Source organism: Bidens hawaiensis, unplaced genomic scaffold (genome assembly GCF_021521415.1).
Source record: "Bidens hawaiensis isolate Kalapana, Puna unplaced genomic scaffold, B.hawaiensis_p1.1 tig00066462_1, whole genome shotgun sequence".
Classification (NCBI taxonomy): Eukaryota; Viridiplantae; Streptophyta; class Magnoliopsida; order Asterales; family Asteraceae; genus Bidens; species Bidens hawaiensis.
Window position 1 is genome coordinate 26,388 of NW_027501828.1, and position 20,683 is coordinate 47,070.

Genomic DNA, 20,683 nt, shown 5'->3' on the forward strand with positions numbered 1-20,683 from the left:
TATTTTAGTGTGTGAAAATTTGTGTTGTATGTTTGTAGTTTATTAGTGACCGATTCAAAAGGATCCACGATTTGTCTTTACTCTGAGCAATGTGAAAATGGTTCATCTCATTTGATTATTTTTTACTATTAATTCTTTATAATAAATGTTAAGCATCGAATTTTCAGTGTCCTAAGCAAGCTATATGTTCAGGATAACTCCAGGATATGGTATCCTCCAAAGTAACAGGTATCCATAATATATTATATAATTAACGGATCAATCGCTATTTTCTGTTGTTTACCAGGTCATATAACGTTCCCATGATTCGTTGAAGACTCGAATTACACCTCAACCACTTCAACTACCGCGTGCTCAATGGAGGTCGTGGAGTTTAACAGCTAATTGGAAGAAGTCTACTACTTCTGTATAATTAGGAGTTCTAGTTAGCTAGTCTTTTGTATAAATAGAGCTATGCTTGGATCATTTGACACACACTTTTAGCACTCGATACTTAGTAGTAATCTCATATTGTAATCACGATCGAATTAGCTTCAACACTTGTAACCGATTTTGATTATTAATAAACTGGTGGTGACAATTTTCACCACCCGGGGTTTTTTTCTTGATATCCTCAGGATAACGGGTTTTTTCCTCGCAACAAATCATTCTGTCACATCATTTTTACGTTCATTTCAACAAAGCACCATGCCTCACTCACTAATTTGCTTACGAAATTGCCTTTCTTAAATTTTGACCAAAACAATTTGGCACCCACCGTGGGGCAATCGGTGCTTCAATCCATCAAAACCGTTTGTTTCATTCTCAATCGCTTTCATCCTTTCATCATGGCTTCACAACAAAAAACCAGCTCCATTTTTGCTCCAGTGGTCACCACTGCTTCAAGTGTCAACCCTGGTCCTCCACCAGTCCAGAAAGAAAAACACTCAGCCCAGAGGAGAACTTCTACCATACACGGGGACCTCTACACGGGTAGATCCGGTTATTTCTAACAGTGATATTTTTGCTTTGATGAAACAGGTTAAAACTCACATGGAGCAGCAAGAAAAGACCAACTCAAGGCTGTTCAAGGAGATGGAAGGGATCAAGAAGAAACCAGGGCAGGAGGCTACTCCAATCATGCCCAGGATTCTTGATTTTTTTGTCCAGTATCATCTATCCTTCAGAATCCCAGATCCTTGTGGGCACAGCCAACAAGGACTCCGTCTCAGCAACAGTCAGGATACTGGGGAACTCATCCTCCGGTATCCTCGGAGTTACCCAGACCAATGAGGCCGGACTCTATCAACATGCAGCCTCGCTCGACCATGCCAGCTGGCATATTCTTGTTAGGATCTCCCATGATGTCCTCTGAAATGCATGTCGGGGATGACATCCCTATGCAGACGTCACCTTATCCTGAAGTTACCCTCAATGGAGATACTAGTCATCAAGGCTCAGGATACCGAATGCCTAACCACGATCTCGGTAACAATTTACTTAATACAAATTTATATACAAACCACGGATCTATGCATGATAAGGGGATATCTCCCGAGATAGCCAGGGAATTGAAGAAAATGAAGGATATGATTTACAATATCCCTGGGACAATACGTCCTATAGCTGAAATTCCCACAGGCAGCCACAGATTATCTAGATTCACCTGGCCCATATGTGACATGGATATCCCAAAGAAGTTCCAAACACCCAGCATGAAGCTATACGACGGCACTACCGATCCTAAGGAACACGTAGCTCAGTATAGAGAAAGGATGGATATCAACCCCATCCCCATTGATATCAAAGAGGCTTTCCTATGCAAGGGATTCAATTAAACACTAACGGGACCGGCTCTCAAATGGTTATTGAGCATTCCTTCCAATACTATTACTTTATTTGCTCATTTGATTAACTTATTCAATAATCAATTTTCTTGTAGTAGATCTTTTGAGAAAATGATAGGTGATTTATATAGAATTGTTCAGCATAATAATGAATCCCTAAGGGATTACATAACTAGATTTAGTAGGGAAGCTTTGATATCCCCAACCTCGATATGACAGCTGCTGTTGAAGCTCTCAAGATAGGATTGAAGAAGGACTCACCTTTTTATGACGATCTTGTCATGACTCCATGCAGGAATCTTGACGAAGTCAGAAACAGGGCATTAAGATACATTCCGGCTATAGGATGACAAGAAGGCTCATGGAAATCTGGTTGTCCCGAAATATGAATCTACCAACAGAAAGTCAGATTCTCCATAGAAGTTCTCCATGCCAAAGCCTTATTCCAAGCAAGATAGTCCGAGGATAAACGTCATGGAAGAAGACGAAGATGATGAGGAGTATCCTAAAATCTCCGAATATTGTTTTACATTGATATTGGTGGTGTGATATGTGTCATGCAGGATTTAGGTGACAAGGCTATATGGCCCAAGAAAAATGAAAAGTCCGGATCCAGCAAAGACAAGTCCAAATGGTGTGCATTCCATTAAGATTTTGGCCATCGCACTGACGATTGTATAGCACTTCGGAAGGAGATATGATACCTTCTCAGCAAAGGGTACCTAAAGGAACTGTTTGGAAGAAACAAGAACAAGAGTCAGGATCTTGTCAAGATACCTGAAAGGGCACCTTCTCCACCACCCGGAGCTATGGTCGTTTCCTTTGTCTCAGGAGGCTCAGACATTTGTGGAACCTCATACACATCAGCCAAGAAACGTTCCAAAGAAACAAAGATGGATAATAGAGAAAGACCTCTCCTTACCTCCACGTTGACCACCCAAAGGATTATATCCTTCGAAGAGGAGGATCGATGTGATCTTGTGGATCCCCACCATGACCGTTTGATAATTACTTTATGTATAGCTAACTGTTTTGTGCGCAGGATACTTGTTGACTGAGGCAGCTCCATGAACATCATCCAACTGGATACATTTAAGAAAATGGATATCCCTGAAACTGAGATTATCCCGAAATTCTCAGTCCTTGTGGGGTTCAGTGCAAGACCAAGGATACGATGGGAGAAATCAACTTCCAGTGTACATAGAGGGAATAAACTCCCTATAAAAATTGACTCATTATCTTGTTGTAATGTGATCTTAGGCAGGCGTTGGATCCACGACATGAAGGCAGTACCCTCAACTTATCATCAATGTGTGAAACTCCCAAGTCCTTGGAGGGTTATCAAGATTGAAAGCGATCACCAGGATACCAAGAAATGTTATGCGTCATCAATGAAGTGGACGGCACAGCCTACTCAAGCATAGTAATTACCGAAGCAACCAGGGGAGGTCCTGCAAGCTAGGGACCAAGATGTGAAGAAGTATCCTTGGATTCTCATGATACCGAGATCAAAGTTTTGATAGGATCGGGTATGTCCGAGGATATCAAACAAGGATTGGTATCTTTCTTAAAAAAAAATAGCTTCTACCTTTGCATGGAAACATGACGATATGGCATGTATCTCTAAATCTATAATTACTCATAAACTTGGTATAGATAATTCTTTCAGGCCGATGCTTCAAAAGCAAAGGAAGTTTGCTCCGGAAAGAAACATCATCATACAAGAAGAAGTGCAGAGGCTACTCAAAACCAAGATGATAAGAGAAGTCCACTATCCCAGATGGTTGGCCAATCTAGTTGTAGTCCAGAAGAATAATGGGAAATGGAGAGTGTGCGTGGATTTCACAGACCTGAGTAAGGCCTGTCTAAAAGACCCCTTTCAGCTCCGACACATTGATTCAATGGTGGATGCAACTGCTGGTCACGAGTTACTAACATTCATGGACGTATCCTCGGGATTTCAACAAATTCAAATGGAGCAATCAAACAAGGAACATACGGCCTTCATGACTACAATAGGTATATACTGTTATATACCAATGCCTTTTGGACTAAAAAATGCAGGTGTAACGTACCAAAGGCTAGTCAACATGATGTTCAAAAACCAACTGGGGGACACGTTGAAAGTCTACATAGACGACATGGGGGTGAAGTCAAGGAGGGCTGAGGATCATCTCAAAGACTTGGCAACAACAACTGATATCCTGGATGAGTATAACATGAAGTTGAATCATGCCAAGTGTCACTTTGGAGTCAAAGCAGGAAAATTCCTAGGGTACATGGTCACCAAGAGAGGAAAAGAAGCAAGCCCTAAACTATTCAAAGCTATCCTAGATATCAGGTCGCCAAGAAATGTCAAAGATGTCCAAAGGTTAATTGGAAGAATAGCAGCTCTTAACAGGTTTATCTCAAGATCTTCAGAGAAGTGTAAAGACTTCTATGAAATCCTGAGGAAGAATCAGAAATTCGAATGGGGAGACAAGCAAGAAAGGGCGTTTTGTATCCCTGAAGGAATACTTATCCTCAGCACCACTCCTAATGAAGCCAGTTGATGGTGAACCATTATCTTTGTACTTAGCTATTTTAGGGAGTGAAATAAGTGCTGTCCTAGTCAAAGATCACGAGGGTCAACAACATCCGATAAATTATGTGAGTAAAAGCCTACTAGATGCTGAATCCAGGTATTCTTATCTTGAAAAATTAATTTTACTACTTATAATGGTTTCTACTAAATTAAGACATTACTTTGAAAATCATGTTATTCACGTAAAAACTAACTATCCTATTAAGGTTGTTTGAGAAAACCAGAAATGTCAGGTAGGATGGCAAAGTGGGCTGTGAAACTTAGTGCATACAAAATTTTGTATGAACCAAGGACCACCATCAAATCTCAGGCACTCGCCGACTTTGTGGCTGATTTTAGCCAGGATATCCTTGAAGAAGTAGAAAAAGAAGTTCAACAATTAGACGTCAAGGAGAGTTGGACTTTGTATACAAATGGAGCCTCTAACATAAGAGGAACAGGTCTAGGCATTCTACTAAAATCGCCACAAGGGGACATCATACCTCTATCTATATCTTGTGAATTTTTAGGCCATTAATAATGAGGCTGAATATGAAGCCTTAATAGCCGGTTTCAAATTAGCTAAGGATATGAAGGTCAGGTATCTTCGAGTTTATGTTGATTCATTATTATTAGCTAACCATTTTATTGCCTCTTATGCAATAAATGCAGAAAACTTAGCAAAATATTTAGAAATAGTTAAGCAATTAGCTATGTGTTTCAAAACCTTTGATATAGTACATGTACCAAGAGAAGAGAACACTGAAGCATATACCTTAGAAAATTTAGCATCAGCTCTCAAGATAACAGGTGACATCAAGATACCAATCGTTCATATCTTGACTCCAGCAACAAAAGAGAACCATGAAGTCATGGAGACTTCAAAATCTGATGACGATCCAGTATCATGGATCCGTCCCATAATACGGTATCTTTAGGATAACGAGATCACAGAAGGAGAAAATCCCAGAGCTTTCCAAATGAAGGTAACCTAGTATATTATCCTAAATAATGTTTTGTATAGAAAATCACTTGCAGGTTCATACTTGAGGTGCTTGGAACATCATGAAGTACAAGAAGTCCTCAAGGACATACATGAAGGTGATTGTGGAAACCACCCTGGGGGCAAAGCCTTAATATCCAAGATATTGAGGACATGATACTTCTGGCCAACAATGAAGAAGGAAGTGATGAATTTCTTCAGGAAGTGTGATGCTTGTCAAAGACACAGCAACATTTTACATCAACCAGCTGAACCAGTACATCCTATTATATCCCCGTGGCCCTTTGTGAAATGGGGAATGGATATTATGGGAAAGTTGCCCCAAGGCTCCTGGTGGAAAAGTCTTTATGCTGGCTATGACGAATTACTTCTCCAAGTGGATCGAAGCTGAGGCGTTTGTCCAAGTTAAAGAGAAGGATGTGATCTCATTTATCAAGCGCAATATCCTGACAAGATACGGTATCCCGTCAAAGATCATTTGTGATAACGGTTCACAGTTCATTAGTAGCAGAACAACCAACTTTTGTGAAAGTTAGGGAATCAAGATGGTGACTTCAACACCGGTACACCCTCAAGCCAATGGTCAAGCATAGTCAAGTAATAAGACATCATAAAAAATTTAAAGAAAAAGTTGGGGTCCAAGAAGGGAAAATTGGCTGAAGAGTTGCCATTCGTTCTTTGGGCTGATATAACCACTTCAAAAAATGCAACGGTTCAAACACCTTTCTCTTTGGTGTTTGGGGCCGAAGCTGTTACCCCTATAGAGATGGTGATCCCCACAGCAAGAACCAGCATCCAAGATACTGAGTCCAACAACTAAAAAGCCTTTCAGAGATCTAGCTAAGATCAGGATGGCAGCATACCAGCAAAAAATAGCCAAGTCCTACAACAAGAACATCAGAATTCAAAGATTCCAAATAGGAGATATGGTGTTAAGAAAGGCGTTCCAGAATACCACTAACCAGCAGATGGAAAGCTAGCTCCGAAGTGGGAAGACCCTTATTTGATTGATTCTGAAGTAGGCAAAGGGGCCTACAGATTGATTACTAAGGAAGGTGTTCCTATACCAAGAGCTTGGAATGCTATCCATCTTAAGGTATATTTTTGCTAGTATCCTTAACTGGTATGTTCATATCCTCAACATCTTAGGATAAAGGTATGTTCCCTAATCTATTTTTATATTGTTACATATTTAAAATTTATTCTCTCTTTATCAAGTTTACTGACTTAAGCGTCGGAGGGGTGTTAGCCAGGCTAACACCCCCCTCATCAAGAATTCAGTGTTTTGTAGGTATCCTAAGGATACGTTATCTTGACAACAGTTAGAGGCTGATCACCTCCCACACGAATAAGATATCCTTGATATCTTCTAAGGTCTAAAGGTCTTCACCTTTCTAACGAATTGGGTATCACCCCGCCTGGAGAGCATGATGTTCGACTATAGTTCGAGGCAGCCGGACCAGACCAGCTGATAATCCGGTTGTTGTTGGCTGTAGATCGAATCCTCAAGATAAGTGGCAGACGTGTCACACATACGATACTAAGGTTTATAACATTTTCATGTTATCTAAGGTTTCGGCATTTTCATGTCGCTCACGTTTGGGACTTTCCCCAGTTTTATCTAAAGTCTAGACATTTTCATGTCTCTCAAGTAAAGGCTTAATCGCCAGTGAAAAGGCTTTATCGCCAGTAAATGTGTTTTATGGTTAGAATTATCTAAGTTTGTTTTGATAGATCGAAGACTGACCAAGTCCCTAAGCCTAAAAGATGCCACTAAGTAATTTTCAACATAGAAAATTCCAAAAGCATGATCCATGAAGATTCAGCAGTTAGGGACATCATGTGTAAGTTTGTTAACTTAATATCAGTTGCAACACTTTTATACCTAACTTTCCCTTCGCATTTTATTTCTTTTGAAATATGGTCTTTCGGCTTAATTGTGTCAAGTCTCACTTATAAAAAATTTAAACATATATTTTCTGAGTGTGTTATACTTAAGATATTTTTTAAATATAATGATCTTTAAGGATACATTATCCTAAGATATTTAACTCTTGAACATGATAAGTCATGAGGATATATTCCTTGTGTATATTATCCTTAAGGTATATTATTCTGAAGATAGATAAATTTTGATATGTAATGATTAAGGCGTGTCAAGATAATTTATCTAAAATATCATGCATAACACATAATGTAAAGCCAAAAGATTATATTGCTACTAACGAAAGTGCAGAAAGTTAACAGCAACACCCAAGCTTCGTTCTCGATAAATGGAAGACCCTTCCACCCAGGCGTTATTGAAATTGTCAAAATACTAGAAAACATAGGCTACGTTTTGAAACCAAGATCCCTCCACCCATGTTTCCTATTGTCCTAAGCATAAGTTGTTCAAAACACAAGTTCAAATTGTTCAACATACCACAAACCACCATAAACACAAACCAAAAAGCCATAAAAATTGGGCCCAGGCCTTGTCTTTATTACCTTCATTGCCCAATTGCTCACCATCACCAGCCACCTTCACAGCATCACCAATCGCCACCTCCATAGCCTCCTCAGACACCTTCTCCGCTCCACTTAGTCCCGGCTCCTCCACACTTTCTCCATTAAGCTCCGCCAGAACTTTCTCCCATGCTACCACATCCCCGTAATAGGTGTCAATGCTAACATCCTTGGCCTCTTTTGCCATCCGGAGACGAGATTGAATGATGGTGATCGCTGCCGATTTCTTGGCTCCCTCAGTAACCTCTTGGATCCTCATCAAAGCATTTTCCTCCTAATGGATCAACTCTTTCCTGGCTAGCGCAAGCTCCTGCTTAAAAGTCTTCATTCTCCTTGGTCGTCTTCTCGAGGAGATTGGTCTTAGCGGTCCCGATCTTTAACAGTTCAGCGACACGCGTGTTGGTATCAAGGATTTCATGGTGCAAGTTCATTGAACCTGGAGGATAGCAGCTCTAGACCCTATTCAAAACAAGTTATCCTCAGCATATATTATCTTTAAGATATGAGGATACGACAAAAAGACATACCTGATTGAACTCAAGGTCACACACTGGAGAGGAATCGGAGATCTCTTGGGTCTTTCTCTTCTCGGAGCCCTTAGCTCGGCTGCTTTCAGGCTTTGGCAGAATACTGGGAGTGACTTCCTTCTTCTTGGCACTACGCATGGACACCATGTTGTTGATATCGTCAAGAACAAAAACTGCAGCAGACTTGCCTACAAAAACACAGGTGAGTATCTCTAAACCCTTAAAATTTGTGACTAATAAATTGGTATTTCTTACCAGACATGGCGGACCCCGATGATTGGGACGGTTCTTGGAAGCTTGCTTGAAGATGAAAAGTTCTCTCCTCCTCGTCTATGAGGTAAAACGAGTCCACCCTATCCTTGGTCTGCCGGATGGGGGGAGCGATCTCAAAATACTTCAGAGCTGCAAGAGAGTGATAAGTCATATTAGTTCGATACATATCAGCATACTACCTCAGGATAACGTTTCCTACTTTTGGTAACCCAAAGATATGGAAAATTTTCATAATGAGAAAGAGAATACCTCCTAACGAAAAAGAATTGTTTCTTCCATTGATCATTGTTTTGAGAGTTCCTCAAAAAAAGAGGGGTTCGTTCAGATTTAGTCTTGAGAAGATAAAAAGAGGAACCGTGGTTGCGAAGATCATAGACAAAAGCAAGCTCGGGAAGAGTAAAATCAAGAGCGTGATCGGTAATCAACCTATCAAGCACGAATAAGGTTCTCCAAACCATGGGCATGGTTTGGATAAAACTAAAAACCGGTCTTGTTAAAGAACTCGGTCGTAGAGCTGGGAATGGGTAAGTGAAGCCGATTTTGAAAGGAAAATAGGGAAAGCAAATATAAGTTTTGGAAACAAGATCGGACAAAACCGAAGGATCGAAGGGTCTAAAGACTGTTCCCAGAGGGAAACACCCTTTAGCTTGCAGGGTCATGATGTTGGTGTTATTGAAAGTACATATTTTATTAACGGGATTTTCAAGAAGGTTTTGTGAAACAAAATCCTCAATGCTAGAATAAATCAGCTTGGGACTCATGATTTTAAGGATGAAGAAGAGGAAGAAAGCAAAGTTTACCTGGATAGAAGAACAGATGGATGAATGATTTATTTATCCAAGTAAATATAAGGATAATCTAGGGTTTGATAGACTGCGTGGATGTGTGACACGTGCGGCTGATATATTGTAACATCCCCAAAATTTAGGTCCAAATTTGACAAATTTATAAAAGTGAAGGACCAAAATTATTTATGAGATAGTAAGGGGAAAAGGATGATAAAGTAAAGAAGACATTTCATGTTAAGGGAATAAATAAGGAAAACTCCATTCCATATGGAAAGTGGGAAAGAAATGAAAGAACTTTATAAGGAAGGAGTTTTCCATGGTAATGCTCTTATGTGGCTAACCACTCTCACTAGTCCTAGCGGAGGGTGTGAAGAACCCGACGCGCACGGACACGGACTCGGACACGGACATGGACTCGGACCCAGGCGATGGGCGTAATGTGGCGTTTTGATGGTGCGCTTTGCACTTCGCACGCTCGCATCGCCGCGAGCCGCATAAGGGCCGCTTTAGTATTTTTGAACTGTAGAAGGTAGACCAAGAAGTGACAAGATACTGAAGTTCAAGGACTAAAAATAAAAATTCTGATTTCCAGACCCATCCCACTACGCGATGGGTATACAGACTAAATCATTGCGCTACGCGATGTAGTTTCCCATGAGTTTTGAAAAAGGGGCGTCGCGCTACGCGATGGTTCAGAAGGAAGGGGGTATCGTGCAGGTTTAATCAGTCAGTTACCAGTACTAATTGTAAACAAGTAGGTCATGCAACAACCGATTGTTGAAAAAATAAGATTGCTTGCTATGGTTGTGGAGAGACGAGACATTTTCAAAATGAGTGCCCGAAGAGGAAAACTGGAGGAGATGATGCAAGTGGTAGCGGCACCAAGAATGAAGGAAGAAAGGGAATTGCACGTGTTTTTGTGCTCAACACCGAGAAGGCAACTGAGATGCCGGATGTCATAACCGGTACATTTCTCGTCAATAATGTCTATGCTAGGGTTTTGTTTGACTAGGGTGCAAACCAAAGTTTTATAGATAAGAAATTTTGTAGTCTATTAAACGAACCCTTAGTTAAGTTAGACAAATCCCTCGTAGTTGAAACAGCCGACGGTAACCAAGTTAGAATATCTGAAGTCTTGAATAAGGGCAAAATTCAATTAGCAGAACATATCATACCCGTCCAGTTGTTACCCATGACATTGGCAGGCTTTGATATCGTCTTAGATATGGGCTGGTTATCTGATAATCAAGCTCGTATCTTATGCGATAAGAAAGCAATCAAAATTTGTGCAACAAATGGGAAGTCAATTCAAATTGCTGGAGACAAAGATGCAGGTCATGTTAGCTTAATCTCAATGATTAAAGCTAATAAATGTTTGCGCAAAGGATGCCTAGCATTCATGGTGTATGTAATGGAGGAACTCAAAGAAAAGAAATTAAAAAATGTACCAATTGTCTCAGAATTTCCTGATGTTTTCCCAGAAGAATTACCATGAATACCATCAGAGCGTGATGTTAAATTTAGAATAGACTTGGTACTTGGAACCGCTCCAATAGCCAAATCCCCGTATAGATTAGCAACAACGGAGATGAAAGAATTAAAGAAACAGTTAGACGAACTGTTAGAGAAAGGATTTATAAGACCAAGTTCTTCACCTTGGGGAGCTCCGATCCTATTTGTGAAAAAGAAAGATGGGTCGATGAGAATGTGTATCGATTATCGCGAGCTAAACAAAGTGTTAAATCAAGAATAAATACCCGCTCCCAAGAATCGATGATTTGTTTGATCAACTACAAGGAGCAAGTTGTTTTTCTAAGATCGGTTTATGTTCAGGTTAACATCAATTAAAACTCCAAGAAGAAGATATTCCAAAAACCGTATTTAGAACAAGATGTGGACATTTTGAATTCACGGTCATGCCATTTGGACTTACAAATGCTCCCGCAGCATTCATGGACATGATGAACAGAATTTGTAAGCCCTATTTAGATAAATTTGTAATCGTATTCATCGATGATATATTTATTTACTCTAAATTGGAAGAAGATCATAGGTTCATCTTAGATCTTGCTTGAATTACTCCTGAACGATAAATTATATGCTAAATTTTCCAAGTGTGAATTTTAGCTGCATGAAGTACAATTTCTTGGTCATGTTATTAATGCAAATGGAATTCAAGTAGATCCAACCAAAATTGAAGCAATAGCCAAATGGGAAATTCTTAGATCGCCAACCGAAGTTCGAAGTTTCCTAGGTTTGGCCGGATATTATAGAAGATTCATCGAGAATTTGTCCCGTATACCAGTTCCCTTAACTTCTTTAACTCGAAAGAATATTAAGTATGAATGGGGAACCAAGCAACAAGAAGCATTTGACTTACTCAAACAAAAGCTTACTAATGCACCTATCCTGGCCTTGCCAGAAGGTACTAAAGATTTTGTTGTATTTTGTGATGCATCTCATTCAGGTATGGGTTGTGTACTAATGCAACGAAACAAAGTAATAGCTTATGCTTCTCGTCAATTGAAGGTACACGAAAAGAATTATAAAACTCATGATTTGGAGTTAGGTGCCATAATATTTTCCTTAAAGTTATGGAGACACTATTTATATGGAGTTAAGTTTATCGTGTACACTGATCATAAGAGTTTAAAACATATCTTTGATCAAAAGGAACTTAATATGCGTCAAAGAAGATGGATGGAAACTCTAAACGATTACGATTGTGAAATCATCTATCATGAAGGAAAAGCAAATGTAGTAGCTGACGCATTGAGTCGGAAAGAACATGAAAAACCCAAGAGGGTCAGATCCTTAAGACTGGAACTACAAATAGATTTAATTGAAGAAGTCAAGAAAGCACAGAAGAAAGCAATCGAAGAAAACCAAATCTCCGAAGAAAAACGTAATGGTACAATCGACTCTTTAGTCAAAGGAGATGATGACATACTCAGACTTGGAAACAGAATTTGGGTACCGAATGTTGATGAATTACGTGAAAAAATTATGAGTGAAGCTCATCACTCTAAGCATATGATGCATCCCGGTAGTGATAAAATGTATCAAAATCTTAAGCTTGACTACTGGTGGAACGGGATGAAAAAGGATATTGCTTTGTACATAGCCAAATGTTTAACTTGTTTGCAAATCAAAGCTGAACACCAGAAACCTTCAGGTTTGCTACAACAACCTTAGCTGCCTGCTTTGAAATGGGAGATGATAACAATGGATTTTATTACAAAACTCCCTAATACTATCAGACAACATAATGTTATATGGGTCATCATCGATAGGTTAACTAAGTCTGCTCATTTCATACCAATCAATGAATCCTATTCTATGGATAGATTGGCACGATTATACGTAAACAATATTGTATCATTGCATGGTGTGCCATTGTCTAATATATCTGATCGAGACAGTAGATTTACTTCTCACTTTTGGAAAAGTTTCCAACAAGCGTTAGGAACTCAATTGAATCTTAGCACTGCTTATCATCCTCAAACTGATTGGCAGAGTGAGAGAACAATTCAAACGCTTGAAGATATGCTCCGAGCTTGTGTGATTGATCTAGGAGAAGTTGGGATGATCATCTTCCTTTGATGGAATTCTTGTACAATAATAGTTATCACACGAGTATTCAGGTTGCACCATATGAAGCATTGTATGGACGGAAATGTAGAACGCGGTGTGTTGGTCTGAAACTGGAGATAATCAAATGTCTAGACCTGAGATAGTCCAAGAAACAACGTATAATATATTGCAAATCCGTGAACGACTTAAAACGGCAAGAGATCGACAAAAGATTTATGCTGATGTTCGCCGTAAGCCGTTGGAATTTCAAGTAGGCGATAAAGTCTTGTTAAAGGTTTCACCCTGGAAAGGTGTCGTACGATTCGGCAAGAAAGGAAAACTAAGTCCGCGTTTTATAGGACCATTCGAAGTGTTAGAACGAATCCGTACTGTAGCTTATCGCTTACGATTGTCAGAAGAAATGAAAGGCATACATGATGTATTTTCTGTTTCAAACTTACGCAAGTGTTTGACTGAAGAAACTTTAACTATGCCTCTAAAAGATGTTGAAATTAACGAAAATCTAAAATTTGTAGAACAACCTCTACAAGTTGAAGATTTCAAAGTTAAGAGACTTAAACGACGAAAGCTAAAGTTAGTCAAAATAAGGTGGAACTCCTAAAGAGGACCAGAGTTTACTTGGGAGTTAGAATCAGAAATGAGAAAGAAGTATCCACATCTGTTCTAGCGAATCTCGAGGACGAGATTCATTCCAAGGTGGGAAGGATGTAACATCCCCAAAATTTAGGTCCAAATTTGACAAATTTATAAAAGTGAAGGACCAAAATTATTTATGAGATAGTAAGGGGAAAAGTATGATAAAGTAAAGAAGACATTTTATGTTAAGGGAATAAATAAGGAAAACTCCATCCCACATGGAAAGTGGGAAAGAAATGAAAGCACTTTATAAGGAAGGAGTTTTCCATGGTAATGTTCTTATGTGGCTAACCACTGTCTCTAGTCCTAGCGGAGGGTGCGAAGCACCCGACGCGCACGCGCACGGACTCGGGCGAGGGGCGTAATGTGGCGTTTTGATGGTGCACTTTGCACTTCGCACGTTTGCATTGCCGCGAGCCGCATAAGGGCCGCTTTAGTATTTTTGAACTGTGGAAGGTAGACCAAGAAGTGACAAGATACTGAAGTTCAAGGACTAAAAATAAAAATTATGATTTCCAGACCCATCGCGCTACGCGATGGGTATACAGACTAGATCATCGCGCTAGGAGATGCAGTTTCCCATGAGTTTAGTGATGGTTGGGTAAAAGTTAGTTATTATTATATATTAATTAGTTATATTTAGGTAAATAAATGAATGAACATTGGTACTTCAAGAGTTGTTATATGTTTTCAGGACATTGGAAGTTAAGGAGCTTAAACGAGCCAATTCAGAGCCATCCAGATGAAGATTAAGCAAGCCTCGAGATGATGGAAGTATGGGGAAACATGTATTGAGGGTTAAGAAGGATTCAGGAAAGGATTGGATGAGAAACCTAAAGCCAAAGTGAAAACTGAACAAGATGGGTTACCAGGAAAGTGTCTTTTAGTAAAACGGGCATATCTCGGCCTAGAAAATGAGTTACGAAATCCATAATATATGAATTTCATGTTTCTCGACAAGAAAAATTCGAAAATGAAGTCAGTTGCCTCTTTGCGTATCAAGAAGATGCAGGACAAGCAACTTTGCGATACGCGAATATGCTCAAAGTCGGCAAACAGTTAGGTTTTTCACTATATAAACGATTTTTCGACCCCATTCGGCATATATTGACTTCCAGAGGCAAAAGAGGTGTTCTAGGGCGACTTTCAGCCATCCCGAAGCTTCCGATTCCATCATTGATCATATGTTCATCAAGATAAGTGCTTTAACGATTATGTCGATGTCCGGCTAGTCGTGTGTGTTAGTTCTAGGCTAAGGTTTTGTGTAATATACTGTTATGATCAGATTCTTGTGCTTCATGAATATAGCATGATTGATTTTATATAAATTTATCTTGCTTAATTAGTTATTTGGTTGATTAAGGTTTGTGTTTACAATTATTGATTTATGTAACGTTTGTTTGGTTGTTCATCAACATTTAGGGTTAGGCTCTTGTGTCCTTGAACTATAATCATCAAACCTTATCATTGAGTTAATTTTCCTAGACATAGAGTTGGTAATTGTGTTGTCCGGGTTCATTTGTGTCAACAATTCGGTTAGGGTATCGTTTGTCATCATAAATCAAACCATAGGACTAGCAATTATTATAAAACCAAAGACTAAAGAATCTGTGATTAATGTATGGAACACACAACCCGAACCTAGAATGAATACTTTTTATTAATATTGTTTACAAAGTCTTTTTAAGTAATCATTTAGTTTTAATTAAATCTTTTTCTAAAAACCGCTTGACATCCTCTGTCCGCTTAGGTTAAATAATTAGTTATAAATTAAATAAACTTGCACTTTCCTTAAGTCCCTTATGAGACGACCTTACCTACCCGTACTTATTATAGGTATTTAAGTCTTAAAATTAATTGTTTGAGTAGACCACGACAGCCTACGTCATTTAGAAAAAGGGGCGTCGCGCTACGCGATGGTTCAGAAGGAAGGGGGTATCACGCTACGCGATGACCACATTAAGTAACCAGATCAACCACGTATCAACACGTGGCAGCCTCTGGTGGATTGCGGCGTCGCGCTACGCGATGGCCAGGGGGAAATCCCCATCGCTCTACGCGATGGTGGTCAAAACTTTGCCTATAAAAGGGGGCTACGGGTTGAAGCATTCTCATCCCATTTTCACACTCACTTTCACACACACAACCTTGGGAGGCGTGCCCGACTCGTGTGAGGTTCTGTGGTCCCGATTTCTCGTAATTTGTGCAAGAATTAGAGTTTTAACGACCCGTAGATGTGTTAAGCGAGTTCGAAACAAAGTTCTGACGGTTTAAACTTCAATACGTAATAAGGAAATAGAAGTGCTGCCCGTGAAAAGCTTAGGCAAATAAAATACCCGCAAAAGGTAGGGGTTCTGCTTAAGCTATTATTTATAATTATTTTATATGGCTTAGACCCTAGTCAAGGGTATAATCTATACCTTGATCAGTTAAGTAAGTAAAATATAAAGCTTTCATAAGTTAAGATTATAGATGAAATGTTGGTCTTTATTTTATAAAGATATTGCTTATGAAAGAAGAAACTGGATATACACATTTCTTCTCATGAAGAAACGTAGCTTATATATGAAACATATATTTTTATAAAATGAAATGAAATATCAAGGTAAGGATTATGCAAATGGACTAATGGTCTAAAGCTAGATTGTAGATCTAGTTATTTATGAAATATTATTCTCGTACTATAGGTCCGAGATAAAGAACAGGCATTTGTCAGTGAGATACATTGGTATAATAAAAGGTGAATACGCCCAACCTTTTTATAGTATGAATATGTTTTCAATGTGAATACGTCTATATGATATTTGAAAGATATTTACTCTTGTAACTATGGACTGTTATCCATATGTAAAAGAGTTATGAAAAGTATTTGCATGAGGGTTGGTTCAAATCCTCTAAAATGTTTTGATACAAGGTAGTACTAAACACTCAGGCTAAAATACACATGTGGCTGTATCCTTACATATATGTACTATAGTGGCCACACTACAGGCATACTAACCACGAGGCAAGTGACTCTCTATGGGCGAGTGAAGTCCAATTATATGGTTTGTGCGTATGTTTAGTTCTGATGAGTCACGCTGCTCTCCGGCTTAAGGGGGTGGGGGTCTGGTCCACTTGTCTGGTCCGGTTCACTCTTGGTTCGGTCCGGTTCATTTCCTGACGTGTCGGTTCTCCGGTTCGGCTTGTTTTTGCTCGTTTTTCGCCCTCTTTTCACCAGAATTAAAACCCGAAACCTAAAACATAAAACCATGTTAGTAGTATACAAATCTTACAAGAAAACCGAACAAAACTAATAAAATAATAAATAAAATATACACGGGAATTAAATATATTAAACATTATATCAATGGGATTGAGACCCACTGAGTCGTTGAATGCTATTGGTGTTGAGTCATTACGAATTGTGAAAACCTTTTATCGAGTCTGCGTGTTCACCATCATATAGCTGACGTATTTTCAAACTGTTTTCAGGTAACCAGGAGTAAGGAATAGTGGTAAATATGCCAGTGGAGATAGAAAATCACTAGGCATAGAATGCAGCTGGTGGCTCAGCTAATTTTGTAATGAAGCATATATATTAAACTTATTTTTAAACAAGTAATTTTATAAAACATACAAGGGTGTTTAATTCCCTTGTAATGAAAGTAAATATTTTTAAATTGACATTTTCCGCTGCAAACTTTGATAAATTGACAAAAACGGTACCAACTGTGAGTCACACGTCTAGGCCCGAAGGCGGGGTGTGACATCTATCCCATATGCAGAGTTCAAATTTCAAAAATTTAACAGCTATAAAGCACTTTCACAGCCGTCAAATTTTGGGACAATTGTTAAGCATCGGATTTTCAGTATTCTAAGCAAGCGATATGTTTAGGATAACTCCAGGATATGGTATCCTCCAAAGTAACAGGTATCCTTAATATATTCTATAATTAATGGATCAATCGCTATTTTCTATTGTTTACCAGGTCATATAACGTTCCCATGATTCGTTGAAGACTCGGATTACACCTCAACCACTCCAACTACCAGGTGCTCAATGGAGGTCGTGGAGTTTAACGGCTAATTGGAAGAAGTCTACTACTTCCGGATAATTAGGAGTTTAGTTAGCTAGTCTTTTGTATAAATAAAGCTATGCTTGGATCATTTGACACACACTCTTAGCACTCGATATTTAGCAGTAATCGCATATTGTAATCACGATCCAATTAGCTCCAACACTTGTAACCGATTTTGATTATTAATAAATTGGTGGTGATAATTTTCACCGTCCAGGGTTTTTTTCTTTTTATCCTCAGGATAACGGGTTTTTTCCTCGCAACAAATCATTGTGTCACAACATTTGTACGTTCATTTCAACCAAGCACCACGCATCACTCACTAATTTGGGTACGAAATTGCCTTTGTTAAATTTTGACCAAAACAATAAACTTTTTTTATATGTATTGGTAACCTTTGTTAAAGTGACATAATTCAATACTCAAGGAGAATAGGAGATTGATGAAGGTGCATATCAGAACTCTTTCTTTCAGATCTAACAACTATTTGCATCTTTTTGTCACATGCTAACTAATAGTTAAATTCATTGTGCTTATTTATTGACACAAACTTGCATCAACTAGAGTTTCAGGCTAAGGATATAGAAAATGAGTTGTTTTGATCCCTAAAATACAGTGGTGTTTGGTGAGTTTTGTTTCCTTGATCATATGATTATATCCATTTATATTCATGAAGAAAAATTCATATCATTTTGGAAGAGTATCCTGGTGGTGATGACATTGAGTTGTCTGTTATAGGCACATCACTCATTTTTTTTATATATTTCAAATCTTGCAAGTTAAGGTCATAAAGTGTTAGGAAAACGGTTGTAATTATGGGTGCTGCAAACCAATTTTATACAAAATCATTGTAAGAAGTAAGATCATGAGCAAGACGTCTGAAATACTAATATGTTTCTTTAAAGTTGGTTGTGTATTATTATGATTTCTTTGTGTTCTATCTTCTATACAAGAATCTCAAAATTGTTTGATATATGAGGGGAATGATGGTTTGTTTTGCCGTGAGATACTTATTTGTTGTGAATAAAACATTTGCAACATTAATATTACCTTTTCTTTGTCGATATTACCAAATATGCAGTTGCTCTTGCTTCAAATTTTATAATCTAAGACATGAATTAGAATAAAAAGACATGAAGTAAGCCACATAAGTTTTTTTTTTTTTTTTGTTATGGATAGTTAATAATTTAATATCATTAAACCCTCAATTTGAATCCTTTAGTAACTTTTTTACCAGTAGAAACTTTTGCAATTGTTAGTTCAGTTGAAACTAATACAACAATATACTTAGAAGCAATTTGTTTATATTTTTTTGCTATTGTGACTTTTCAAAAGTTTTGATATGTTTTTTTGTACATGATTATTGTAACTTAAAGAAACAGAATCATATCATAAGATAATGAATGGGATTTAATTTTTCAAACCCGTGTAATACACGAGTTTATAACCTAGTTTACATATATGCGCGGATATACTAAAATTCTCACAATCGATTGCAATATTAGGTACGCTTTAATTTCACCGTCAATTATGGTCATACAGGTTCGATTCCCGGCTCTAATCTTCTGTTTTATGCCTATATGTTTAGGGTTTGTATTTATGGTAACAGTGTTTACAATTTTTAGATCAAACTTTTACCAGAGTGAATTGGGTTGTACATACAATAAATCAAGCTGGCAGGGCATTTCACTAAAGGCGACACAACTCCGGCAAATAGTGCAGGATGATGGTCATTTCAGGCGGTTGGTAAACACCAGTAACAAAAGATGACATCGGTAAATTTTTTAAGTGGAGATTGTTATACTGTTCTTTAAACATACTATTCTAATGAAAAGAAAGAGGATTATTATATGTGCTGTTGGATAGGTAACGATAGCATCTAGGTATTTGCACGTTCAACATTAATGTATTTTTATTTTATTGTATTTTTTTTTTTGTCGTTTTAATTTTAATTCAAATCAGAGGACTAAAACATGGTTGCTTGGCTCGCTACAACAATGTTTAACTCACACAAACGAAGACCCGTTTAGGTATTGCATTTACTAAAACAATCTTTTTTTTTATTCTATGTTTGAATTGTATTAATGATGATAATATTATTTGTCTTTTTTAGGGTCGAGTATATCAAGGGAATTTGTTGCAATCTTTCGGTCTATGGTTATGTTGAAGGTACTTTTGTCATAAATTTTAATTTCTGAATTACTATGATACTAATAATGTTAATGAAATGATAAATATTTTGTTTTAGGGCGGGTTAGGCTCTCGTTACAAGAATTACATTGCAGACTAAGGATTATTTGATAAAATGTATAGTTTAGATGAAGTAGCACTAATTCAGATATTTGGAACTTCAATGCATAATAAAAAAGTAGTTCTAAGTAAAACCTGTATGGTAACACTCGATCAAATTTAATTAAATCCAGGCTTGTTATATGTATAAATGTTTAATTATGATCTTTTTAGGTGTCAACCTTGTTAAATACTTGTGATTATTTTCTTCTTCAATCTGGTTCATCATAATTCACGTGCCTGGAAGTATTGAACATCACTCGTTCGCTGCTAAATTTGTTGAATTTTGAAGGTTTGATTTTATAATCATATTTTTTTATGGTCTGTATGTGTGATATTTATTTAGAAATAATTATTTATATCACATACGCTCGTTTTTCATTATTCATTGTGTTTTAATGAACTTGTTCTCCATATATATAGAGTTGGCTTCATCTCTCGATGGAAACAAACTGAACTTCACAACATTTTTGTAATGGGATTCTGCAAAAGCTAATGTAACATATATACACATATTATTATTGTTGTTATTAGAGTTAAATATGTTTTTAGTCCATGTGTTTTGACCCAAGTTACCCTTTTAGTCCATTAAAGGAACTTTTGCTTGCATTGTCTTAT

The 20,683-nt window shown here is 37.8% G+C and overlaps 1 protein-coding gene across 1 annotated transcript; it reads left to right on the forward strand.

The window, feature by feature from the left end:
• Positions 1–10,677: 10,677 nt before the first annotated feature.
• LOC143604756 (uncharacterized) lies at positions 10,678–20,066 on the forward strand. Its single transcript, XM_077081143.1, has 4 exons — positions 10,678–10,858; positions 12,322–12,660; positions 19,890–19,945; positions 20,025–20,066. The coding sequence occupies exons 1-4, from the start codon at positions 10,678–10,680 to the stop codon at positions 20,064–20,066; spliced, it is 618 nt and encodes a 205-aa protein (XP_076937258.1).
• Positions 20,067–20,683: the final 617 nt, after the last annotated feature.

Excerpts from the sequence above, each read along its gene's own strand:
- LOC143604756 (XM_077081143.1), top strand. The coding sequence starts at position 10,678 with ATGACATTGGCAGGCTTTGATATCGTCTTAGATATGGGCTGGTTATCT. Across the intron at positions 10,859-12,321 it reads AATGATTAAAGCTAATAAAT|ATTTAATTGAAGAAGTCAAG; the intron begins GTTTGCGCAAAG and ends AACTACAAATAG. Across the intron at positions 19,946-20,024 it reads GGTCTATGGTTATGTTGAAG|GGCGGGTTAGGCTCTCGTTA; the intron begins GTACTTTTGTCA and ends ATTTTGTTTTAG.